We start from the raw sequence: 27413 nt of genomic DNA, 5'->3' as shown, positions 1-27413 counted from the left end.
GTAGGTCGACCCGGGTGGGGGACAGAAAGAGCTGGTGCTTCTTTTTCTTGTGCGGCAACGAACCCCGGTGCTGTGTCCACCCATCCCGCCCCCGGCGCTCTTCTAACGACCTTTCCCAAACTTCACGAGAATGTCTTTTCCTCCTCCTCCTGAGCACGAGCCAGAGGAAGAGGCCTCTGCTTCCCCGACGAGCCCCGACGCCTCTATCAATCTTCTCTTCCACCATCACCACCTCCACCCTCACCAGCAGCAGCAGCAGGAAGACGGCTGCCATCACCACACACAAGAGCATGAACCGCACCACCACCCACACCATGAACCACATCACCACCAGGAACAGGCCCCGCAGCAGCAGCAGGAGGAGGAGGACGAGGAAGTGTTCCAGCATGACGAGCCCCACCTTGCAGTTCCGCGAGCTATTCGCTCCAACCTCCATACTCTGGTTAGTGCACGAGAGAGAGAGAGAGAGAGAGAGAGAGAGAGAGAGAGAGAGAGAGAGAGTGCGCGCGCGCGCGTGTGTGTGTGTTCCCACTGTTGAGACGCATGCTTTTTTATCCTCATAATGCACGACCGTCAAAACGCAGTCTTCTTGCCACGACTCCTGACGTTTTAGTTTGTCAACTCTGTGTCGGGCCTTGGCTCTTTTGGTCACGCGACGTGTAAGTTCTTTGCCTGTTGCAAAAGACATGGGTTATCATCTTTCCTAGTCGATTAGGCCTCATCTTTTTTCATTTTTGGGGTCAAGAAATACAGGTGCTAGGTTTGTTTTGCTTCCCCATCCACAATTTTCCACAACCTTGATATCGTAACTTTAGGGGCTGCTAATTCTTTGGCAGACAGATACCAATAGGGTTTTATTTAAAGTGTACAGAAGGTTATAAAGTTCAAGAGAACCAGTGGTAATGGCATTTTGGGGAATTACGTATTAACTCTGAAAATAATTTAAGTATTAAGTCATGGTGTAGGACCTACAGCTATGTGTGCAGCAGATCTTTTTGTAAGGCAAAGGAGATTGGATAACTCTTTATGTCCTCCGCATTTGTGTGCAAGCTCTATATGGCTATTCAACCAAGTTAAGGCATTAAAAATTAATTTGGATTGGTGAAAGGGCCTCATAGGCTCATTCCTTCTTTTAGGATCTTTCCTTTAAAAAGAAATGGACTTTTTATGCGAGACAATGTGAGGATACACTCGGGTTTGCAAAGAGAACCCAGAGTGTGTATGGACATGCCTAACACATGCAATGAACTTAGACAAGAACACAAATAGAGAAGAAGATGATGTATGCTGAAATGAAGGAAGAATGAATGAGGGTAGAGACACAACTGAGTGCGCTGAAGGAGTGCAGGTTGTCCAACAACCACCTTCTCTCATGGGAGTGGGCCAAGGGAGAGTGTCATGCTCCTTGGTTGATTCCTAGTGCAGCAAACCACCAATATCAATGAAGGAATTTGATGTACACCCCTATGGCAACAAGACAAACGAGGGTTGTCAAACATAGTAGGTTTGAAGAGGATAGGTCATGGTAGACGGCTGAAGACAGCATGGCAGCATGCTGGATGTTAAAAGACAACTGTGTTAGAGGCTGAGGATGACGAACACAACTGTGTGCAGCTTGGCAATAGGCTTTGGAGGCAATAGCAGCAGCTGGAGACAAAGTGCAGCTGAGGGAGATGGCTGCAAGTGGAAAGCACCATGCTGGAGGGGGTGGAGAAGTAGGCTATAGCACCAGGAGATGAAGGGGCAGCTGGATCTCAGCCTGCAGGAGAGAGAGTGAACCACTGCAGGTGTAGACAACAGGGTGACACCATCAACAGGCAAGGCAGAAGCAACCAAAGGCTGGGCTGTAAGGAATTGCTAGAGCAGACAGTGAAACAGATCAATAGGCAAGGTGGAAGCAACCAAAGGTTGGGCTGTAAGGAATTGCTAGAGTAGACAAAGAGAAGCACAAAATGTGGAAACATAATTTGATGAATGCTCAATGAAGATGAAGGTGTATAGAGATCATGAATGATACAAAGGGGCCTTGAATCTTTGTGTCTCAAAGACCAGGATAGAGCTGAGCTGAGAATGGTGTCGGAGATGGCAAGAACAACTATGAGAGTGTGTCATACTTGGGATGAATTCCAAGACACATATAGTAGTAATCATTGCGATTGATGATAAGGTTGGCAACAACAAAGGGAGCGAAACATAGTCCTCTAGGTAGTAGGATGTCTAATGTCCTTGGGCATTGCACACATACACATGCTCATACACTTGCAGGCAATGGCAAGAACAAATCCCAAGACACACAATACTAGTCATTGAAAGTGATGATAACATAGGCAACAATAGAGGGAGCAAAACATAGTTCTTCAGGCAGTAGGACCTTCGCAAGGTACATGGGCACTGTGGATATACATGTGCTTATACGCTTGCTAGCCAATGGGATTGGTGGAGGCAAATGATGTGGCAAGGGAGTGCGTGAGAGAATGGTTGTGTGCAAGGCAAGCCAAGGTGTGCAAGGTCATCACATACAAATCGTGCCTTGGTGAACATGGTAGCAAGTTGGGTCAAATTGTGAAGGTAGAAGTGATGCTTTTCCCAATAAACACAATCTTTAAAATGTTCATGACATGGCTTATTGAGGTTGGACTGATTTAATCAATTGAAGGTTGGTTGTTTGATGATTGGAAGGTGTTAGGCTATTTTTGGAGTGAGTTTCACATCTCCTCTTTGTTGGATAAGAATGAGAACAATGATGACCGTTGGAGATCATCGTGGTGCTCATCCTTGTGTAGACAAGCAATTGCAGCTACTTTTGTTCGCGTTGAGTCGCGAGGAGCAGAGTGTAAGTCTACATGCATGCAGGAGTGCATGCGAGATTGAGGCGAGTTAGAGTTTTCATGGCTTGATCAAGGTGAACACTATTTAAGGTAGATTGAGATGGAGTGAAGAGATGTCCCAAATAAGATAGTTGGGTTACTTGGTGGATTTGAAGTGTTGGTTCAACTCTTGGATCCAATACTTGCAAGTTGTACAAATCTCTACTTAACTTGTATCATTAAGATTTGAGGACCTCTTCCACCTTTCTTGGATTCTTTGATATTGTTAAGTTGTGTATTAGGACGAGTCTTATAGTTTGTATTTGAGCCAACATGCAAGGAGCTATTCGATCAAAGGATTCTAGAAAATTTACTTATTTTTTTGTAGGTCGCAGGGATTTGGTTTTTTTGACCATGGATGATTTGTATGGTGACACTTTTATGTTGGCCTTGTGATGCAAGTGGAGACAACATGAGTGGCTCACCTTTGTAGATGTAGCACATAAGTTGGATGCGTTGTATGATGACACTTTTATGTTGGCCTCATGATGCAAGTGGAGGCAACGTGAGTGGCTCACCTTTGTAGATGTAGCACAACAGTTGATTGATAGCTTTCTATCATTTCCACAATGGCGCTTCTACCTAATCCCATGGTATAGTGGTTTCATAGCTGAGAGCTTTGCACTCCAAATAGATTCTTTCGGTATTCGGTCACCCTTTTCTTCCTGAACTAGTAATCGAGTATTGCGAATTAGTAGAGGATTTTGGGTGCCTTTTTGGCACACTCTTGCCTCTCTCATTTGCTGATGCAATGATGTGCAGAGGGGTCCTGAAAGTATAAGTGGTAGTGGAAGATACCAAGAAAATGCTTGAAAATACCTAAGTTTTTGCAGATCCAAGTGGGTAGACACATATTTAGATAAGAGATCATTGTGTCTAGGCAACTTGGTCAGTGCCTTCACTACGAGGGCTATGTGCATTGGGCCTTTGAGTGTACACACTTTAGGGCCAAGGTCACATAGTAGGGAGCCATGTAGGTAGAGAATGATGGCACAAGGGTCCAACAACATAGGGCAGGAGGTAGGTAGGGACTCAATAAGACACAAGGCCACATTACCCCTAATGAGGGTAGGTGGCCGTGTTGACGCCCCTCGTAGTAGCACGGCCCCCCAACCATGGGATCATAGGTAACCCCTTATGCCTCCCCTACACCTGGGTCCTGACACAATCCACCGCACCTCCACTTGCACAAAGCCCCCTCCTTAGCATCTCCCCCAGCCCCACCCCTTGACTTGATACTCCACCCTTCTTCCGTGCCACCATCCCCTAAGTTAGTTCACCACCCATCTTTCCCCCACCACATGCTTCTTCACAATACTCCACTCTCCTCTCACCTCCATCCACTTGCCGCCTACCATCCTCGACTACCACCCTTGCACTACCTATTCCCCTTGCGCTTTCCTTGTCCCAAAAAAAAAACCAAACATAAAAACTCACCCTTCGGGAGCGACAAGCTTCACACACTAGTATCCTCTTGTTGACAATAGTTGAATGGTCCCTCCCACACAGCATCTAGCTACTTAGCCTCGTCAACATGCAACACTTTTTCCTGACGTACAATTGCTCCCACAAGAGTTCTTAGGTATGTATGTATGCATGTATGCAAGCTATATTTTATAAGTTTGTATCTATTTTTCCCCCTCTGCTTTATTTTCTCTCTTCTCTATTTCATAGTTCTCTCTCTTTCTTAGCAAAATTTTCAAGCTGCCCCCCCTCTCTTTGTATTTTTTTCTCTTGCTCATATTTTTACGTGTGTACATGTATGTGTACATATGTGCATACATGAGTATATATTTGCACATATATGTGCATGTATATGTGTGTGCATGTGTGCATGTATATATGTGCATGTATGTGTGTACATGTGCATATATATTGTGTACATGTGTGCTATTTAAAAGTATATGTGCAGATGTGGGGGTTTTTTAGAATATACACTCATTGCATGCATGCATGCATATGTTCAACCATTAAAATATCACTTCATTAAGAAATTTTATCTATTTATATAGTATATGTGTATTTGTGGGTGTTTTTAGAATATACATAATGCATGCACATGTTAAAACATTAAAATATCATTTTCTCTCATATATCTTCAATTAGAAAAGAAATTCATCTATCTAAGAGAGCCATCAGCCATGTGTCTCTTGCATTCGTGGGAAACTGTCCCGGGATGCCACAAAGATATTCTTTTTCACAAAGATCCGTAGATACAAGGTCCATAGGTGAAACTGTATCGGGATGCCACAAAGATATTCGTGGGAAACTGTAGATACAAGATATTCTACAAAGATACCTAGGTGAAACTGTATCGGGATGCCACAAAGATATTCGTGGGAAACTGTATCGGGATGCCACAAAGATATTGAAGTCAGAGGCTTTCTCACACTTCAAGGTTTGGCTTCTCTTTGAGGAGAACCGATTTGGCTGGCAATTGAAGACCTTGCATTCAAACAAGGGTGGTGAATTTATGTCTAATGAGTTTGCTCGGTTTTGTGCAGATAGGGGCATTCACCAGTTTGCTAACACCAATACTCCTCAAGAGAATGGCATTTTGGAGCGGAAGAACATAAGTGTGATCAAGATGGCGCATAGCATGATGGAGCACCAACAGACACCTCAGCATCTGTGGGTTGAGGCCGTGCCTACTACAGTTTACATCCTCAATCGATCTCCCACTTCGGCTGTTGACAGGATGACACCTTTTGAGGCTTACTTTGAGACTAAGCCTGATGTCTCTTATTTCCGGATCTTTGGGTGTGATGCCTATGTGCACATCCCGAAGATGCAGTGTGACAAGTTCAAGGCGGCTTCCCGACAACAGGTTTTTGTTGGCTAAAGCTCCCTGTCCCAAGGTTATCGTCTGTTTGATCCTATCAAGCGGGATGTTTACACAAGTCGAGATGTACGGTTCATGGAAGTTCCGGCCTTAGAGAGGGGTGAGGAGCACCTCATCCTTGGAGATCTAGGAGAGAGTTGGGCTCTTAAGACAGTTCCTTTGGAGCCAGAGCCTCTTGATCGAGATTCTTTTTCTGATTTAGAGTTTTCCCTTCCACCAGCCACCCTAGTGGAGCTTCTGCCGGTGGATGTTCCCGAGTCTTTAGCAGATGGAGAGCGACGGGGAGAGGTCCGAGCCTCCCCCTCGTTGGGCCTGTGACACACTTCGAGATTCAGGGATCGAGGGGGTCCTTGAGGAGTAGGAACTATAGGATGGACCGCGGAGGTCACGTAGGAATCAAGCACATTCTACGGAGCTTGTTTGCTCTAACTATTGTTTGATGACCCATTTTATGTAGGATCGAGAGCCCACTTCAGTGAAGGAGGCTTTGTAGTCTGATCATTGGCGGAAGGCTATGGAAGCTGAGTTGGAGGCTATTGAGAGGAATGCACTTGTCCCTTGTGCCTCGTCCGTCTCACAAGAAGGTGATTGGGACAGCAAAGTGCCACGCCAGCAGTACGGATAGCGCAGATGAGCCACGTCAACAGGCAGTATAGTTAGACAGGGTGGACAGGTGCCACGTCAGCCAAGTCGAACAGGGACAGGAGCAATTGGACTGTTTTATGGAGCCGACCTGTTTTTAATCATTTTTGTGGCATTTTTCCACTGTTATTTATAGCACATTGGTCCATGACTTGATCATATTCTGATCTTGAGATCTGATAGAGACAGCCTGCTGTGATTGACGACATGTGGGCTGACGGAGATCGAGTTCCTCAAGGCAGAGACATGCAGATATTTTCTCTGCACCCGTGTATATTTCTGCACTCCTATACAGCATACTACACTGCAGATTTTCTGCGTTTCATTGTCTCCTTTTCTCTCTCTCTCTTCTCTCTGTGTTCACTCTCTCTCAGTCTTTGTCCTACGCTTCCGCATGGTTGCACTCTGATAGGTCCTACACGAGAGGTGGGTTAGGTGGAGTTCCTGCTCCCTTTGGAGGTGGGAATCTTGATTATTTGCAAGTCAAGGGGTTGCAAGGCCCATTTGCTTGGTTCCACGGATGAGCTGAACTATGTCTTCTACCTCTAGACTTCCCACTTTAGTCGTAGCTGGACAAAGACACACGTGGAGGAGGTTTTGAGGGATCAGGTGTCTGAGCATGTCTCTTAGTGGTTGGGAGAGACCGGGCTACAACTACCATTGTAGGAGTGTTGAAGTGCATGATGGACATTAGTTGGTGGCAGGGTAGAGGTCTCACACCTCATTATCCTCAATCTAGGCCTCTCCACAGTGGATATTGCTGATGGATATGATTGAGTGGCCATTCATTCAGGCTGCATGATTCTACTAAACCATTAAGGTGTGCCTCTTAGCTTGATTATTGGAGGCTTTTGTAGTGGTTTAAGGAGCAATCATCACTTCCCTCCACATTGGGACCACCATGGGGGGACGGAGTTCACCCTCTAGGCCCATCGCGAATTGCCAATGCATGTGAAGTAGCTCTCCTTCATTGTCTCTGCACACGTCGAGTAGGTGCTTGCTTGCGTAGCAAGGCCAAGTTTGTTGCGATGGGTCAATGATTCCTAGTTTTTCCTCTAAGTGATGTGTGATGATACTCCCCCAAGCCACCTTGGCATGGGAATCAATAGATCCATTTGAATTGACCCAGAGGAAATTTCACACCAAGTAGCAAAGCCATATCACACGTCAAGGGGAAACAACAATAGGAAGCAATGCACCGAGCTGTTGCCAGGAGAACCTAGTTGACCACTTGGGCGTGGCATGCTAGAGATGGACTGTACTCCGGTAAGTTAGCTTTTGTTTGATGGAGCCAAGTACCAGAATGACCTCTTGGTTTGGAGTAATGTCTAGTTCTACTTGGAACCCAAGATATTGGATCGTTTGCCCCTTGCTTACCCATCCAAAACCCAATTGGATGCCCCACTCGGCGTTGGAATTTGGGCTCATAAGAAAACCAACTGACTTTTGCCATTTGATTTTCACATCTATAGCTATGTAAAACACCTCCAATGTAGTCTCACCCTCTCGAGCATCACCTCATCATCCTTGACATAGAGGGCCATGTCATTAGCACACTCCAAGTCCACCAACTTTGTCTCCTCCCTTGCAAGGAGCTCGAGGCTCTACAGGCCACTCACTCTCGAGCAAAGGAAACAGGAAATCACCTTTTCAAAGAGCAAGAAGAGGTATGGCTCATATGGGTTTAGAGGTATAAGCATTTTGCTCGTGGCAATGTAACCAGTCTTCCTTCCGTGGATGGGTGGTAAATCCCTGATTACAACTTAATTACAGTAGCAAACAGTTAATGCAAATCTGAAAATACAAATTTACCTATTGATCTTGGATAATGCACACCCGATTGGCCCCAAAATTGGCGTCCTTTCAGTATTTCTTTAGCTTTATTGAAGAAGAAGTTGATTTATAATGGGATTCTCCCAATTCCTTTTGGTATTTCAACTCCCTTTGCTATTCAAAATCACTAGCAAGTCTTTAATCTGATTTGCCCTTGATTCGGACAATCAATTGGCCTTCACTTGGTTTGATGGAGACGGAAAATGCCCCAAATTCAATTATTTATTGGTCCCTCCACTTGAATAGGCTAAAAACAGCTCCAGCCTTGTTGAATCCAAGTCTTGGAGCTTCCAATTTTTGGCACGCTTCTCGAGGCTGTTGCTAAACCCTAATTTTTGTTGTAAATTAGGGTTTACACTAGAGAAATTTGAAATTTCTCAACCTCCAAGGGTCCAAATGGTGAGATCTTTGGAGCAAGGCTGTGAAATGACTGGAGATAGAGAGTTGACCAGAGGGAGCAAGCTCTACCTCCTTACATGAATAAGTACTCTCCATAGCTGATGTACTTGCAACAATCTGCCCTCAGCCCCTAAAAACTTTACGCTCTGATTTGCCTCTCTTGCATATTAGGTTTTTTTAAAAAAATGCTCTCTCTCTCTCTCTCTCTTTGACTTTGTGCCCAAATTGTGACATATGGTATACATGTAACAATTTTTCCGTTTAAACCTTCGGGTGTAAATTCTCCATGATTGGTGCAAAATTTAACCTCGGCACAGACAAAAGAATTAATCCTCGTGCAAAAATGAAGATAATGACGCGAACAGATTTTAGGGTCCAAAAATAGTAACTACTTAAATTTTAGGGATGGTGATCCCCTACATTCCTTAAGTTGTTCTGAGCAACTTTTATCATTGCAACCACATCAAAAAGTGAAACGTGGCTCAGTTACAGCGACTTTTATTCCGTTGGCATTCTCACATGTGCATCTTCTGTCTTGGCAGGCTCATTGTCTTGCACTTTCTCCAATTGCTAAGCACAGTCCCAAACCACTGGCATTCTATTCTTTAGTGCCTATTTAATATGGAACTAGTCCTAAGGCTCAGACAAACCAAAAGTCCAATTTGTCCCAATGGTTGCCTCTTCTGGCCATGCAAAGCTCCCAGCTTAATCCAAGAGAACTTTGGGGGTAAAAAGCAACAACAACTAAAGAAAAGCAAAATAAAATATTTATATAAGTACATAAGGAAAGCAACTGCAAAAAGTATCACCACCTGGTGACATGCCTCCCTCTTGAAAGAAGCAAGTGACATCGATTGCATGTCACACATGCTAATGGATGACACAGGATGATAACAAGATTCTCCATGTTATTAGTGCTATCGCATGTATTACTTGCCAACAGATGACACAGGGCGATGATAGGAGTTTTCCCACTACCATTTCTGCCATTACAAGTTCAAGTCTCACATAGGTGGAGGATTACATCTTGTATCCAATTATGATTACTAGGAGCCTTTCTAATATACATGTTTCCAGATACAACACAGGGTGATAGCACGTATCCCCGAACTATTAGTGTCACAACATGTATAATCATTTAATTGAAGTGTAACAAATACAGCTTCAAAGCACTGAGATTTCATTCAATGATACACATGTTAATGCTAAGTGTAAACCATACATTGTGCATTATTCAATGAGATGTAGTATTCAACTGTGCAATAGAGAATGCATATTGCTTCAAAAAGCATTCTAAGTCATTGTAGATTCCAGTAAGAAAGCTTCTCGGTAAAGTTACAATAACTGAGGCGAATTTGCCAATTCAACCTCTTCTATCCATTTTGCATCCATTGGTGAATAGTTCTTGAACTTCATGAAAAATCTTCTTATAACTCTACCTTTCACTTTCCTATCTACATGCCAGGATCTGCTCAGGAACTAGAATCTCATCTAATTCCTCTACTTCAAGCAGTTCCTCTTGAAGCATATCTTCTGGCACTTCAATAAAAGGCCTCAATAGACTCACATGGAATGCATTATGCATTTTCCAATTCTTTGGCAATTTCAGTCTATATGCCACATCATTGATCTTCTCTGAGACTTGAAAAGGGCCATAGTAACGCATACTCAGCTTTGGAAACAAGCGTTCATTGCCTTTATATTTTCTCAAATGTGCCTTTTCAAAACGCAATAAGATCCAATCATCCATTTTGAACAAGAGTTCTTGACGATGACTATCAGCAGCTCTTTTCTGTTTAGCTTGTGACTTTTCTAAGGCATACTTGACCTTTTTATATGCTTCTTCCCAATCTTTTACATAACGATTTGCTTCAAAAATATTTTTGAACAAGAGTTCCTGATGATGACTATCAACAGCTCTTTTCTGTTTAGCTTGTGACTTTTCTAAGGCATACTTGACCTTTTTATATGCTTCTTCCCAATCTTTTACATAATGATTTGCTTCAAAAATGTTATCTTTTGTCTGCAAAATGGCAGGTAATTTCTTTCCACCTTCCACAATCTCAAAAGGTGCTTTGCTAGTAGATGAGTGCATGGTATTATTGTATGCATACTCAACCAATGGCAAGTAGTGTTCCCAAGAAGTCTTATGATTTGAAACATAACACTTCAATAGATCTAAAACAGTCGAATTTGCTTCTTTAAACTGTCTATCAGTTTGTGGATGGAAAGAAGATGAAAATTTCAGTGTAGTGCCCATGTTTTCAAACAATGCTTTCCAAAACAAGCTAGTCATTCTTGGGTCTCTATCACTGACAATTGACCATGGCATTCCATTGCACTTGAAGATATTATGCATAAATATCTTTACCATGTGTTTTGACCTAACCTTTTTCCTTACAGGAATGAAATGTGCCTGTTTGTTGAATTTGCAAATGATAGTCCAGATTCCATCATTCCCTTAAGAAGTTCTTGGAAGATAAAAAATGAAATCCATGGCAATACTTTCCCATGGCCTTTCTGGAATAGGCAGTGGTTGCAATAACCCTTGTGCCTTCTGTCTATCAAATTTGACCTTTTGGCATACAAGGCAAGATTTGACATATGCATCAACATTAGATCTCAAGGCTGACCAATAGAAGAAAGTCTCAACGGCTTTGACTGTAGTATCTATACCATGATGTCCTGCATACGGTGGAGCATGACTTTTTAATAAAACTTTTGGCCTTAGCTGTTTTGTAATGCATAGTCTTTTATGCATCATGATAAATCCTTCTTTGAATACATAATGATCATGATATTAGCCATTGATCAAGTGTTCATAGATTTCAGAGAAATCTTCATCATCAGCATATTGCTCTTTCATATCATCCAATTCATAAAAGCAAAGAAACACATTTCTTTGCTTTCGAAACTTACAAAACGTTTCTTTGCATAAAAAACGTGGGGAGGGGGGACAAAAAAAAAACGTGACGTCTATAAAAAAACAAGAGTTAGTGTTAGTCTAGGGTCGATAAAAAAAAAAAAAGAGTTATTTCGTCACTCGTGAGTCGTGACTTGTCGCATGGATAGCCTGTCATGACTCACGCCTCTCGTCTTGCTCGTCTGTCGTGATTCTGCCCTACTGATCGTTGGCAGTCCCATGCCACTTCCTCCGCCTGGGCGTCTGTTCGCTCTTGCCCCGCTGACCATCGAGAGTCCCAACTCCCACGCTAATAGAAGGTTCCAGTAGGATGGTAGCAGCTAGTGCTTGAGCTAGTGTCATAAATTCCAATAGAAGGTTCCAGTAGCATGGTAGCAGCTAGTGCTTGAGCTAGTGTCATAAATGAGAAATGACATAGAGGATGATTGGAGTGTGAGTGAGGAGGATGAGCGTGGGGATGATGATGAGTCTGAGTAGTGACTCATGAATCATAACTTATGAGGGTTCATGATTTTGGATTAGACTCTAGAGTTACCTTTTTCGGATTTTCACTTAGTCAGTGTAGTGTCCATGGACCATTATTATTTGGACAATTCATTATATGACTCTAGTTTCATTTATGAGTTATCTATGATTTATCACAATTCATTTTGGATTTTGACATTTTGTCATTTTGTAACTTGTTTTGAAATGAGAATCATGATATTGCCGCTTCAACCATTTTATATTACTATTTGCACATGGGCTATGTAAAATGTCTTCCAATTTTCTTTATGTGATATGTGCTAATCAATGATCTTGATGTTTAAGGTTTGATTATAGTATAGCTTATTCAAAGATTAATCTTTGACAATAGTCAACAATGGATTATGGATCATGGATGTGTAATGTGTTATTTTGAATTGACTACATTGTTTCATGTTTTATCACTTTTACTCAATTTACTTGTTTTTGTTTAGGAGAAAGTTCCATGGAGGTTTAAAACATGCTTCCCTAGTTTAAAACTATTAAAAAACCCTTTATAAAAAAATCTCGTGTTTCTTATTTTACCTCTTCTCGAAAGAAACTTACGACATTCTTCTTGCCTTCCACATGCACTATCTGAAAATGAAACATAGATAGGAAATTTGCCCAACGCATGTGTTTCTTTGACAATTTAGCATGTGTGAGAAAGTATCTAAGTGTTTGATGATCCGTTTGCACTGCAAATCAGTACCAATCAAATAGTGCTTCCAACTAGAAAGTGCATGGATCTCAACCAATAGCTCTTTCTCATAAATTTGGTAAGTTCTTTCAACGACAGAGAGTACTCTACTCTCGTATGCCACAACTTGGCCATCCTGCATTAATACAGCACCAATGCATATTTCCACATGCATCACACTGCACTACGAATGGCTTAGACAGATCTGGCAAAATAAATACTGGATTTGTAGTCATTTTTCCCTTCAAATATCTAAATGCTGATTTCTCTTTGTTAGTCCATTGCCATTTGATATCCTTCTTTTCAAGCGCATGTAAAGGTGGAGCAATCTTTGCAAAGTGTCTTACAAATCTTCTGTAGTAAGAGCATAGGCCAAGGAAATTGCGGACATCATGAACAGTTTTCAAGTTTTGCCAAGAGACAATTGCTTCTATCTTTGCAGGATCCATCTTCACACCATCTTTAGAAACTACGTGCCCAAGGAAGTGAATCTCTTCCAAAAAGAACTCACTCTTCTTGCCATTAATGAGCAATTTGTTATGCTTAAGCTCATTAAAGACTATAACTAAGTGTTTTCTATGCTTCTCTTCATTCTTTGAAAATATAATCATATTATCAAAGAATATGCCAGCGAAACTTCAATAAGGGGGGAAAATTTTATTCATCATCCTGTTAAACGTGGCAGGAGCATTGGTCAATCCAAACGGCATGACTATAAATTCATAGAGACCAAATGTCGTTCTAAAAGCAGTCTTATGGATATCCTTTGGCCTGATTTTGATCTAATGGTACCCACTTTTCAAGTCTATCTTGCTAAACATTCCTACTCCCTGTAATCGATCAAGAATGTCATCTATCCTCGGAATCGGAAACGTGTTCTTGATCGTATTCTTATTCAAGGCTCTATAGTCAATATACATTCGCCAAGAGCCGTCCTTTTTCTGAACTAGCAACACAGGTGAACAAAACGGAGAACTACTGGGCTGAATTAGTCCCTTCTCTAAAAGCTCATTAACCTATGTCATAATCTCTTTCTGCTGCGTTGCATTGACCCTGTACAGTGGCCTATTGGGCAGACTAGTCCTTGGAATAAGATCTATGGTACGAACTTCAGGCCTCTCAGGGGGTACGAATCTGAGAAACAGCCATTGAATTTATCCAAGAAAGCCCTTATATTTTCATCTAGTATAGACACAATATTGTCAACTTCATTAACTTGCTTTGTAAAAACCAAGTACACAAAAATATGATTTTTCATTACGGAAGTAATTGCAGAAGTAGAAACAATTGGGACAGACTCTCCTTTAAGCTTCGCATCTAACACATGAGTCTTGCCCTTATGTACAAGAGTAATCGTTCTATTGTAAGTATTCAAGATAGCATGCTTTCTATTGCACCATAGAATACCCAACAAAACATCACAGCTCTCTAAAGGCATGATATGGAACTCCTCTGTGTCCACATAGCTTTGAATGTGCATACGAAGTTTGCTAAGAATGAGGGTGATAGGTTCAGTATGTCATGGGCATGCCTAATCAGCCTGTCCAACTGGTCCCATTCAGGACGTATACCCAGCTTAGTTGCCAATGCCGATGAGTTAAAGTTTGCATGAGCTCCAGGATCAAAGAAAATAAGCACTGTGGAATCTTTGATCTTTTCCCAAGCTCTACACAATTCTATAGCATCATCAGATGATTGATCTCCCACCATATCAGACACTAAGCCAATGCTGGGCTTCTTTTTACTTGGCGCATCTTTAGAAGATTGCTGTGGGCACTTAGAAGCAATATAGCCTTTCTGTTCACATATAAAGCATTCCCCAGCCATCATTAAAGCCTTTCTTTCTTTAAATGATTTGCCAAAAAGTGGCCTCTTATGTCCTTTCCCCTGTTGAAAAGAAGTCTGAGGCTGTTGCTGAAAACTTTTCTTCCAAAAAGACTTCTTTGTAAAGATGGTCTTTTCTAGAAGTTGCTTCTTCTTCTTGCAAGGATCCTGCTTAAATTGGGAATCCTTCTTTTCAGTGCCCTTAAAGCTGTCAGCTTTTTCTTTCAACAATGCATTTGCCACACTAGCATTTTCTATTAACTGTACCATATTTGTAACCTTGGTTTTGGTACAATAATCCCTAATGGCTTCAGGAAAACCTCAATAGTACTTTTCAATTTGTTTTGACAGAGGCACTGCCCTGTAAGAACTCACAAGCAAAAGTGCTTTCCAAAATTTCTTATTGTACTCTTCTAAATCCTCACAATTTGCTGCGTTCAATTTATGCCATGCAATCATGACATCTACTTCAAACGTGTTAGTTAACCATGAAGCTGCAAACAACTGTTTAAAATGGACCGAAGTGGCAAGTGCATGTCCTTGCATCAACAATATGTTCCACCACTACAAAGCATCACCTTTCAAAAAAGTTGTAGCCTTCAGCACCTTAGAAGTCTAAGTAAAATTTCCTCCAGTGTAAGCTACATCAAACTGCTTTATAAATGTCAAAGCTTTTAGCTTATCTTGCATACCACTGAAGGTTTCAAACTTTAATGCTTGCCCACCCTCTTTATAGTCTTTAGGCTTTGCACTTTTTGGTGTTAGGTTGTCATAGATAGGTGGCTGTAAAAAGGGGAGTTCCTTATGCGCATTATTAGCATTAATTTCACACGTCTTAGCTGCTATATTCCCACTAGACTGAGAAAAACCAGTCGCTGCATTTTGCACTCCAGGCATCAAATAAAGACTCTGCAAAGTTTGATAACCGGGCTGTAGACCAATATTAGCATAAAGTGGGTTCACTGCCTCAATAGGCATCATTCGCTGGGCAAATATCCTTGATAACTAGTGGGTAATCCAGCCATTGCTTGAAAAACTGACCCACCACCAAAGTAACCAGGATAGGTAGCAAATTGAGGAGGAATAGTTTGTTGTGCCACTTGTGCATTATTGCCTTGACCATTCACTCCTTGGTCTTGTGCTTGTGCTTCTTGTTGCATCGAACCTGTCTCCATGTTTGGTGTCTTTTCCACATGCTCACGCATGTTAGAGGTTTGCCTTTTTGAGTGCTCCATGGCATGATGTGATGACTCAGCCTGAGAATCCTCATTATGTGACTTTCAAAATTTTTTACATCTGAGGATTCTTTACAAGCTATTCGAAAGAGCCAACCACATTGTGGAGTTGTGCCATAAACAAGTCCTCCTGTTCTTGCTCCTCATCCTGTGGTTCAATCTTGGTTCTAGAAGGTGTTGACACCTGTGCACCAATACTCTCTCTTCGGTGTCTATGAGTAGAAGAAGAACTCCCTTCTTCATGAGGGAGTTTTCCTTTGCCTTTGCCCATGTTTGCCATCTCTCAGTCATGTATCCAGCAAATACTATATCCAAGAAAAATCTCGTAGCCTTTCTCACCTGTAATCTTTGTAAATCCTGTGCGTATGGCCTTTTCACCCAAAACTGTCCGAGCTTGAATTCTTACAGGAAAGAATTCAAATCCCGAGGATGGAACCATGACACCCATCTATGACTCACATAAAGCGGTAGTCCCTTCAATTAATACTTGGTCTTTGCATTATAGACACACAAACAGAGACCTCACTCCCTCGCTCAATACCAGATTGGTCTTGAAGTCCGGCGCCCCTTTCGGTATTTCTTTATCAATTAAAAGATAGAAAGTTGCAAAAAAAAAAAAAGAAATGTTTCAATGTACAAAACTTGTGAACAGTTGGCTTTCATCTTTATTGAATAAATTTTGGTTGCATAAGGACAGTACAATATATCCAGAACAACATCCCAAGTAGGAAAACACTTTCTATGACCAAAACTCAATAATTCAACTGTAGAATTGCAATCTGTAGAACTTTGTATTTACTATTTTTCACCTGTTTCTTGACTTGTTCTCAGCCTTATTCCATTGCAGATTTGTTCCATACCAGTTGGACTACAAACCCTTTGATCTTGGCATAAATCCAGTAGTAAAACAATCCATAAACAACACTAAATCAGAGCTGAAAACCCTGTTCGTGTGTAGCGTGGTCATCACTTTCTTTAGTTCCTGCATTGGAGAAGCAATCAGCTGCTCCTGAACCTGGATAGTGAGGCTCTTGCCTCAGCAAAAGAGCAAAGAAACCACAGAATTGTACATTCGATGAAATTAGCGCATCATGCAAAGCATTTTCTCTGAGAATAGAGAGAGAGTTGACCAGAGGAAGCAAGCTCTACCTTCGTATATGAGTCAGAGACGAATAAGTACTCTCCACAATTGATGTACTTGTAGTAATCTGCCCTCAGTCCTTGAAAACTTTACACTCAAATCTGCCTCTCCTGCCTATTACGTTTTTTGAAAAAAATGCTCTCTCTCTCTCTCTCTCTCTCTCAGGACTTTGTGCCTAAATTGTGACTATAACAAAAACCTTCGGGTCTAAAATTCTCCATGATCGGTGTAAAATTTGACCTCGGCACAGACCAAAGAATTAATCCTCGTGCAAAAACGAAGATAATGATGCAAACAGATTCTAGGTTCCAAAAATAGTAACTCCCTAAATTTTTAGGGATGGTGATCCCGTGCATTCCTCAAGTTGTTATGAGCAACTTTTATCATTGCAACCATATCAAAAAGTGTAATGTGGCTTAGTTACGGTGACTTTTATTCCATGGGTATTCTTACATGTGCATCTTCTGTCTTGGCTAGACTCATTGTCTTGCACTATCTCTAGTGGCTAAGCACACAGTCCCAAACCACTGGCATTCTATTCTTCAGTGCCCATTCAATCCGGTCCTTAGGCTCAAACAAACCAATAGTCCAATTTGTCCCAATGGCTATCTCTTCTGGCCATGCAAAGATCCCGGCTTAATCCAAGAGAACTCTGGGGTTAAAAAGCAACAGTAACTAAAGAAAAGAAAAATAAAATATTTATATAAGTAAATAAGCAAAGCAAGTGCAAAAAGTATCACCACCTGGTGACACGATGGAGATGCAATTTCAGCAAACCCGCATGCATACCTCATATAGTAAGAACATAAACTCAAGAAGTTGCAGATCTCATGTACATTTCTCAAAGGCGGCCATAATTGTATCGCCTTAACTTTTGTAGGGTCAATGTGAATACCATCAGCCGATACAATATGCCCCAAAAAGTGGATTTCATGCAAAGAGAATTTACTTTTCTTATAATTGATAACTAGTCTATGCTCACGCAGTTCATTGAAGACAATGTCCAAGGTTCTTAAATCTTTTATGCTTTGCCTCATTCTTTGAATAGACAATCATGTCATCAAAGAAGGTGTCCACAAATCCTCTATGTGGTCTGAAAATGCGATCCATCATCTGAGTGAAAGTAGCAAGAGCATTCGTAAGTCCAAAAAGGCATCACATGAAACTCATATAGCCCAAAAGATATTCTAAAAGTTGTCTTAGGCACATCCTCTGGTCTAATGCATATTTGACGATACCCACTTTTTAAATCTATACGTTTGAATATAGTTGTCCCTGTAATCTATCCATAGCATCATCGATCTGAGAAACCAAAAAGCGATTCTTTATTGTGATCTTGTTTAGAGCACGATAATCAATGCATATATGCCATGAACCATTCTTTTTTTGCATCAGAAGTATCAAAGAACAAAAAGGCGACGAGGTAGGTTGAATCAATCATTTTTTCAACAACTCATTCACTTGACTTATAATCTTCTCCTATTGGGCTGCACTAACTCTGTAGGGTGGCTTATTAGATGGGCTACTTCTAGGGATAAGATCTATGCTATGATCTTCAGGCTATTCAAGTGGTAGTTGCCCTAGAAGTGATTGAGAAAAGCAATCCGCGTAGATTTTCAAAAATGACATGCAATCCTTCTCTAACTTAGACATGTTTCTAGCATTCTCACTATCATCTTTACCCTTAGTAAAAACTAAGTATGTTGAAAGATGATTTTTCATTACTTTAGATATGGAAGTTGTAGATACAATAGGGACAGATTCACCTTTCAATTTTACATTAAGTGTAAATATTTTTTCTTAAGCTGAATAGTAATCTCTTTTGCACGAGAATCAATTGCTGCATGCATATGGTGACACTATGGCATTCCAAGCAATACATCACAACCTTCAAGTGGAGCAATGAAGAACTCTTTGTTGCCCACATATCCTTGTATACGCAACCGAAGTTTTTCAATGAGTGGTGTGACAAGTTCTGCATGGCCTTTACATGCTGTTCCATCTTATCTCTCTAATGCCTAGATGGGGGCTACCATGTCAACAGAGATGAAGTTGGCTTAAGCACCATTATCAAAGAAAATCAATGCATATTGATCTTTTGCCCCATACTTTACACAATTGAGTAGCATCATCATTGGGTTGGTCACTAACAAGATTGGGCACTTATCCGATTGATGTTTTGGACTTCTTTCCCTTAAGATCTCGATTTTTTGATTTTCCAGCTTGCTACCTATTGGGATAGTCTCTTGCAATGTGACCCCCCTGTTCACAAGTGAAGCATTTATTTGCAGCTATCAATTCCCCATGTTGCACCAATGTTTTCGAGTCCTTTCTTTATTGTTTGGCCCTCTTTTCAGGCTGATTTTCAGATTTTCCCTTTTTCTTAGCCTTAAACAACTATTTATTTGGCTCTTAAAGACAGTGGATTTGATCCCAACTTGCTGATGAAGGGATATGTGGCGATAAGAAGTAATAGGCAACAATACATCCCAAAACTTCTTATTATATTGCTCTAAATTCTTACATTCCTTAGCATCCAACTTATTCCAAGTTGTCATGATGTCCACCTCAAAGGTACTTGTCAACCAAATTGATGCAAACATTTGCTTGAATTGTACCCATGTTGACAGTGCTCTACCTAGCATCAAAAGAGTTGACCACCATTGTGCTTCAAGAAAGTGACTGCCTTTCGAATCTTTGAGGACTCCGTGAAGTTTCCCCTTGAAAAGGCTGCATCAAAGTGCTGAATGAAAGTCAAAGCTTTCAGTCCATCTTGTGGACCATTGAAGGACTCAAACTTCACTGCTTTTCCACCCTCATCATAGTCTTTTGCTCCTCCTTTGGGTGTCAAGTCTTCATACACTAGTTGTTGCAAAATGGATACATTTGCTGAATTTGCATCAAGACCAATACCAAATGGAGCATTTGCATGACCAACACTCATTCCTTGAGCCCTATAACCATTTGGAGGTGCAGATGCATTACTAAACATGCTACTTTGTGCCTTAGGCATCAAGCTAGTGTTGCCGTACATAGGGTTTTTTATACATCCAAAATCCATTGGATTGGCACTTCCAAGATGGCCTTGTATTTGCATTCCTTGCCATGTAGATACCAACTATTTTACTTCATTAACACTTTGGGAGCTTTAAGTGAAAGCTTTGGCATTACCTTCGGTGCACCTTGCTGTTCTGAAGGTGTGGAATATAACTTCTTTTTCTTGCCCTAGCTGTCATTCTTCGGAGTATTAAAAATTTGGGTGAATTGAGGATTCTTTAACAATTTAGCAAAGAGATTTGTTGCTATTCTCATCTAATTCTTAAACTAGTCATCGAATTCCTCTTTACTCTGTTAGTAATATTTTCAACTTGCGGCTGTCCATGGTCTGAGCCTTGTCTAAGATTAGGCATTACATTTCCTTTTTCCCAATGTGAGTGTCCATACAGAGAGGCACCATCATTGCTTGATTGTATCTAATTGTATGAAGACATACTGTTGTAATTTCTTAGCTGAGAGCAAAAATCAGCACTAGCAGGAAGCTTTGGTTTGTAATCGAGTGTCTTAGGTTCACCTCATCAAATGAAGGGATTGAGTGGAATCCAAGCAATGGAACCATGAAACCACTCTTTCTTCTTGGAGAGGGTGGTAACTCCTTGATTAAGCACTTAATTACAACAATCAACAAATAAACATAAATTAAAATGCACAATTTACCTTAATAATCTTGGATATTGGACACCTTGTTGGCCCCAAAAATCGCGCCCCTTTCGATATTTCTTGAGCTTTGAATGCTAATGGAATGAGTACAAACTGAGATTCCACAATCTCCTTTACTTCTCCAAAAGCCTCTTGCTGTAATAACAATCAATAAGAAATTCGAGCCATTTGTCCCTCGACTAAACTAGTGCCCCTTTAGGTATTTCTTAAACTTTGATTGCTAATGGAATGAGTACAAACTAAGACTCCACAATCTCCTTTGCTGTTCCAAAAGCCTCTTGTTGTGATAACAATCAGCAAGCAATTTATGCCATTTGCCCTTTGACTTTTTACCTAAGACTTGCACAATTGGTACCACAAATTGGCCAAATGTTATCTCTATTTACAATGAATGGGCTGGCATGTGAATTTCTTAACAATTACGCAAATTTCAAGTGCTGAATTTAGTGTACGATGTCTTTTCCTATTGGCACGGGTCTCAAGGTGGCTATCAAACCCTAATTTTTGTAGAAATTTTGGTTTTACAACAGAAATTCTCATGCTATCCACCAAATATGGATGAGATTTGCTCCAAATGGTTGAGAAATGTTGAGATGCTTTGAAAAATTAATGGAGAAGGTGAGAGAAAGCCAAGATGAGAGAGCAATTTGATTTTCTTCGTGAGAAAACCCTAAAATTTGCTTGCTACTTGCTCTAGTCTACATTTAATACATTCAGCTATTGCCAGGCACCTCCCAAATGCTGTCACCCGATCAGCAATGTTGTTGCCAGGCTCTGGAAGGTGTCTCTTTGCTGTCCCCTACCTATTGAGACTCTGAGATGGCTATCTTTTGTAGCAAATTGCTGTTTTTTGAAATGGACTAGTATCTTCCTCTTTCCCTCTCCCTAGCTGTAAAGTAATTGAATGGGTGAGACCCAACCCCCTGAAAACGTTTTTCAATTTGCATGAGTATTTTTGTGAAGTGGTAGTCTTTTGAATCTATTTTTCAGCATTATCCAGGGATTTAATTAATTTCCAGAATCAAATCATCTTGAAAAGTAATTTGAGTTTTTTTGACCCTGCCCAGAATTAAACATGCCCATCCATAATTAAATTGGCTAGGCCATTTGCAACCTGGAGTGGTTCCCAATCTTTGTTGACCCTTAGATTGACATTAATTAATTAATTAATGCTAGTCCTTAGTGTCACCATTGACACTTATTGACCAAACAACTGTGCCAGGGTTAAAACTGACACCAACTGACTCCCAAAGCCCAAGTGGCACAACTTTTCACAACTTTTGTCTTTGACATCCAATGCATCCTCGAGGTTCTTGGCCTGTTACCATGAATTAACTGCCATGTGTATCACATGTGCTAAACAACCTTGCACATTTGATTTGTAACTTATTCAAATGTTATCGGCAAGATTAAAGCATCTTAAAATTTTACATCCTCATGAGACTACTCTCAACATTAGCACTTGTAAGACTACTTGTGAATGTAGAATTACTAATGGTAGTCCTGAAAGTGTTTCAACTCTCAAGCAAGGTGACTAACAAGAATATGGCTTTCATTGAATCATGAAAGACTATCTATTGAGATGTTAGTTGGTTAAAAATGATATTGAATTCATTGAGGTGACTAGACATTGAAGCGCCTTTTTCATGCGGAGACCAATAAATTTTTTAAGAAAGTAAGTCTACAAGGCTGCACTTTTTTTAAAATATAGATCACCGAGTTTTCTCCATATCACATGCATGTGTCGTATCTTTCACATTAGAATATACGGGCTTTGAGTGCCAATATAATATTGGATTGTGTCGGCTTATCGAAATCCTCCCATGCATTTGCATCATGTCCTTAGGCTTAATCCAACTATAGTTGATTGATTTCATTTGCTTCTTTTGGACCAGTACATTGTATATTTGCTTCTTCCAATTTGAAAAGTTTGTTTCATCAAGCTTTTCAATATCAAACATTGTATATTTGCTCGATGAAGAAGCCATATTGAGAAAAGTATGACAACAAGATATATCCAACTGCAAGCTCAAAATAGACCAAAGGACTGTAAACATAGTGCCCTTAAAGTTAAGTAACAGCTATTCAAATATCAAACTTGCATAAAATTAATTCAAAAATGATATTTTAGCACTCCCAAAGGCATATAAATTTTTTTGCAAAATTTCAAAGTATTTTTACTATCTTTTGAGTATAAAGCAACCATTGGAGACTAAGTACATGCAAACTGCCTTTGCAAAATAATTTTAGCCCGCATAATCACTGCAAGATGAGCATAAACTAGTATGGAAAATTCTCCAAGTCAACAAAATCGTCGAAATCAGTATGGAATCCAAAGCTGAGAGTAATCCAAGAGTCTCTGAGTGTGAGTTGCTGCCAAGCTAGAATAGTTTTGTTCTGTGTAAAACAGAGAACTAAAAACTACATTGAATCAACTTTGTGATTACCGTGATTTGTAGCTCTCATTGTGCTCTTCGTTTTGAGTTATAGATCACTTTGATCTAATATTGTATGCAAAAGTGATGGCCAAAATATTGAAATATTGTCAAGCTGCCATAGCTGTCCAAGTTTTTGCAGGATACTCTATATCCACTCAAAATGGATAGAATGACTCCGAAGTGAATGCATCAAAGGTATCCTCACTTTCTCTTCTATTGTATATATATTTGAGAGCAAAAAATAGAAGAGAATTCTGATTTCTTTTCTCTTGGAAAGCTTCAATGCTGTTTAATCTCTCTAAATATCCAAAACCGCTTTCTAGGCATCCAAAGCCAAGTTGTTTTGCATCAATTCTAGCCACTGATGGCTGCCCAAATGCAATCAAATCGGGCTATGGAAGCGCTTGAATCAAATCTCAATTGCTTCTGAAGCTAAAACACCTGTTTGTCTTAGATATAGAGCTTAGTGATGAGAATGGTACCTCTATCAAGAGGCGGGCAGCAAGCTTCAATGTCGAAAAAGAAGCTCAAATCTCCTAAATCTCCTTTGATACCACGTGAGAGGGAAGTAATGGTGGGATGTGAAGTAGAAGCTATGGAGTGCCACAGAGAGAGAGAGAGAGAGAGAGAGAGAGAGAGAGAGAGATATAGAATATACAAGAGAGTTACGTGGTTACAAAATGAATAGTAACCTTGTTAGGTTCACTTAGTGTGTACATAGAGAAGGGGTGTCCACCTTGCTGTAGGCCATTCGCCTTTACCCCAACAGTTGCCTCATAACTTTTGTAGATGACATTGCCCATATGTGTCTGATGCATGGACATATTTTGATAGGTGATAGTCTTCTTGTTTCTATATAGGGAAAGGGTAATATGCAGCCGATTCTAGATGGGCACGGTCATGCTCATACTTTGGAGGTTTTGTATGTTCCAGGCTTGGGCTATCGTCTTCTTTCAGTGAGTAAGATTTGTAGACTTGGCCTCATGGTTGAGTTTGACAAGGATTCCTCTTGGGTTCTTGATGGAAAGATGAGATATGCTTTGATAGGGGCATGAACAGGGTTTTCAGGTATGATAAAATATGGTACTAATTGGTACCTTAGGATTTTATAAGGTACGGTATGATATTAGTACAAAAACAAAAAAACAAAAACTTGGTTATTTTGGATTATAGATAATAGAACACATATTTAGAGCTAAAATAGCAATGGCACTTGAGTTAATAGGATGAATACATGAGGATAACAAGGTAAAACCTCATGCACAACATACGCAATGCACTACTAGAAGATAGATGGGAGTGTATATGTAATACATCATACAATAAAGCAAAGTGTAGGGTGGATGGACAAAGAGGCTCTTCATTCTTTTGTGTGTGTGTGTGTGTGAGAGAGAGAGAGAGAGAGAGAGAGAGAGAGAGAGAGAGAGAGAGGGGGGAGGGGGGAGTGATGCGCCTGGAATGGCATATTCATCTTGGAAGTTGAGAGAGAGAGAGAGAGAGAGAGAGAGAGAGAGAGAGAGAGAGTTTTTATGAAAAAAGAGAGAGATAGAGTTGAAATTATGATAATAAACATAAGGCTTGGGATACAAATGCAACTATGGGCATGAGGAGAATGGTGTCTATACGATGTGGAGTTGCAATGTCTGGGCAGCATCAAGTAGACAGGCGGGCTGCAGCAATAGCCTGCATTTAGGGGGCCAGCAGCAATGCTGGAGCAGCAAGGTGTTCGCTGGGCAGTGGACAGGAATGCTAGCAAACAGTAGCGCCTACCTGTTGATGATGCTGCAGGATGGTGAGGACAATAGGCTCAAAAAGTTCTAGAATAGGGAACCAAGGGCATGGCCACTTCTCACCCCACCAAAATTTGGTTTTCTATTGTATAACTTTTTGAGCCAATTGTTCTACCAAATCTTCTGGAGTTTGGTTTTTAGCTTGAGATTCCTTTTTTTTTTTTTTTCTGAGGCTGTATGAGGACATAGTGTCTTTGCTCTTGTTAGGCAAGTAAACTGGACTTGCTGATAATGGGACATGACCTGTAGAATATTAATTACAAAATAAACAAATGTTCCTTAGAAGATATAAAGTGCTTATAGCCCTTGTTTGGCAAGTAAATCTGACTTGCTGATTATTTGAACATGAACTGTAGGATGTTGGTTGCTAAATAAGTAGATTTTTCTTGGAAGGTATGAAGTGTGTATGTAAGCATGCAATCTTTCGTGTCAAAGTAATATTGGGAAGTGAAGGGTGTTTAAGATGAGTGCACCGCAAGAAGACTTATTATGAAGGGCAGTAACTGACTTCCATGAAGCATATGTATTAGCTGTGAAGGGGTTACATTGAAGCACTGAACTGTTGACCATAAAAGATGAGTCATATTTGCCGTTTGGTATCATGGAATTTCTAGGTCTAGTTGTTCCATTTGCTCTTTTTGGATTCATCTGAGACATCCTCAATGATACTGCCCATCATTACTAAGGGGTTGCTGCCACTATCACAAGAATACTTTGTTCCCTTCCACCACCATTCAGGGCATCTACTGTTGTGCCCAGTCCTTCCTCCAAATATAAATTTCTGCATATTCAAGTTCATTGTGCTTTCAAATGCTCTTTCTCACTTGTTTCAGATCTTGTAACTAGGTCATTTCCTGCTCGCCTCGCTTTTTTTCATTTCTTTTAATTAGTTTTTCATGTGTGTGTGCAGACTGATGAAAATGCCATGGATATTATAGCAGGTCTGGTGGAGTCAGATTTACAAAAACGTTATAGAGGTGGAGCCTGGAAAGATGAGTGGGTTGCTACACTGATACAGCTCAGAGGTTCCATGCATGATGAATTTGTGAAGCCTCAAAAAGCTGGTGTTGATATGTGGGCGAGGGTGGCCATGGGAGTAGCAGAAATCCACAATGATTTTGATAAGAACAGTGAGAGTTGTAGGAAGAAATGGCAAAGAGTATATAAAGCATATAAGGATCTGAAGGTAAGTAATGGAATTGCTGCCACTGAAGAGCAGGCTGCATGCAGATGGTTCAACCTGGTGGATCATTACATGCGTAATTGGGTAAGCCACCCTCTTGCTAGAGATGAGCATTTGTTTTTGGAGGATGTCACAGACATGGATTCTACAGAATTTTTGTCTGTAGAACCTGGCATGAATGGCAATCATGATTTTGATTACCCAAAAGCTAATGTAAAACGTGCTCGTAGAGATGATGGGGTGGAGGGCTGCTTGTCTCAGATGGTTGAGACATGGAGAGAGTCATTGGAAGTAATGAAGCAATCGGAGGCACGGAGAATTGAGATTCTCAAGACACTGAGTGCAACAATGGTTGGACTTTTAGATGTACTGAAAAAATAATTCCACAGTATGTCAACTCCATCTAATTTCTTGGTTGAGAGCTTTCCTCGTGCGGGATTCTCCTTTTGCCGGTGAGTGAAATTCAGGGGGGATTTGCCATGTGAATCACGATCAAACACAGGCATATTTCCTGTGGGTAGTCATCAATTTATTTACAAGCTTGGTCCTAAGGCTGCTTTGGTTGATGTTTGTTGGTCAATGCCTCTTCATGTGGATTCTGGATTAAAGCGTTGCACCTTGGAATGAGTGAAATCATTGCACTGCAGTGCAAAAAAGCTAGGTGGTAGTCAAAGCTTTTTATGATGAAACAGTAAGGGACATGTGACTTGTGAGTAAAACCTCTTTTTTTTTTGGTGTACACGGATTCTCATTATGTATCATCAATGATTCAGTATGTTTGATAATTTCTTTTAAAAGAAGCTTGGGGCCTAAAGTTCACTGCCCAAAAACCAAGTTACACAAGGATCCTCTTTAAGAGTTTGTAACCAATTTTAAAGATATGGGCTTTATTCCTAAACTTCCTAAGAAAAACTAGAATCTCTTTCACTAGATTGGCCACGGAGGACTCAGATTGGATTCTGGTCTCCTTGGCCATTGCTAACTTATTTCTGTTTCTCCATATTGCTCTTAAGCACAAAGCTCTAATGATGTTCCAAAGTTTCAGAGATTCTTTATCTAGCTTGCCCTTGTTACACCAGAGTGCTGTCTTTAATCTAACATTGGAGTTGAGGCCAGCCCTTTGTGTCCATGTCTTGACTCTGTCGTATTGTTTGGGTTGCAGGGTAGTGCCAAAGGGCATGTGGGATGGTTTCCTTGGCCGTGTAGCACATAGGGCACCAAGGGGATACCTTTGTGAACTTGCTCAATATGTCCTTAGTACTCAGCTTTTTAGAACTAAATTTCCACAATAAAGTATTGAGTTTGTTGGATGGGTACTGGTCCATACTTTTTGAGTGCGCGTTGTCCAAGCTTTCTAGTGATCTTTGGGGAAGAT

General features: G+C 40.6%; 1 protein-coding gene across 1 annotated transcript; it reads left to right on the top strand.

Moving 5' to 3' along the window:
• LOC148037859 (uncharacterized) lies at positions 1 to 26878 on the top strand. Its single transcript, XM_087676822.1, has 2 exons — positions 1 to 442; positions 25766 to 26878. Exons 1-2 carry the CDS (start codon positions 131 to 133, stop codon positions 26417 to 26419), a joined length of 966 nt encoding a protein of 321 aa, XP_087532948.1. The 5' UTR covers positions 1 to 130; the 3' UTR covers positions 26420 to 26878.
• Positions 26879 to 27413: the final 535 nt, after the last annotated feature.

Source organism: Lygodium microphyllum, chromosome 4 (assembly GCF_053477565.2).
Source record: "Lygodium microphyllum isolate KBCC chromosome 4, Lygodium_microphyllum_v1.1.10, whole genome shotgun sequence".
NCBI lineage: Eukaryota > Viridiplantae > Streptophyta > Polypodiopsida > Schizaeales > Lygodiaceae > Lygodium > Lygodium microphyllum.
The sequence above is the reverse complement of the archived record's forward strand: the minus strand, read 5'-3'. Positions and strand labels throughout refer to the sequence as shown.

Excerpts from the sequence above, each read along its gene's own strand:
- LOC148037859 (XM_087676822.1), top strand. The coding sequence starts at position 131 with ATGTCTTTTCCTCCTCCTCCTGAGCACGAGCCAGAGGAAGAGGCCTCT. Across the intron at positions 443-25,765 it reads GCTCCAACCTCCATACTCTG|ACTGATGAAAATGCCATGGA; the intron begins GTTAGTGCACGA and ends GTGTGTGTGCAG.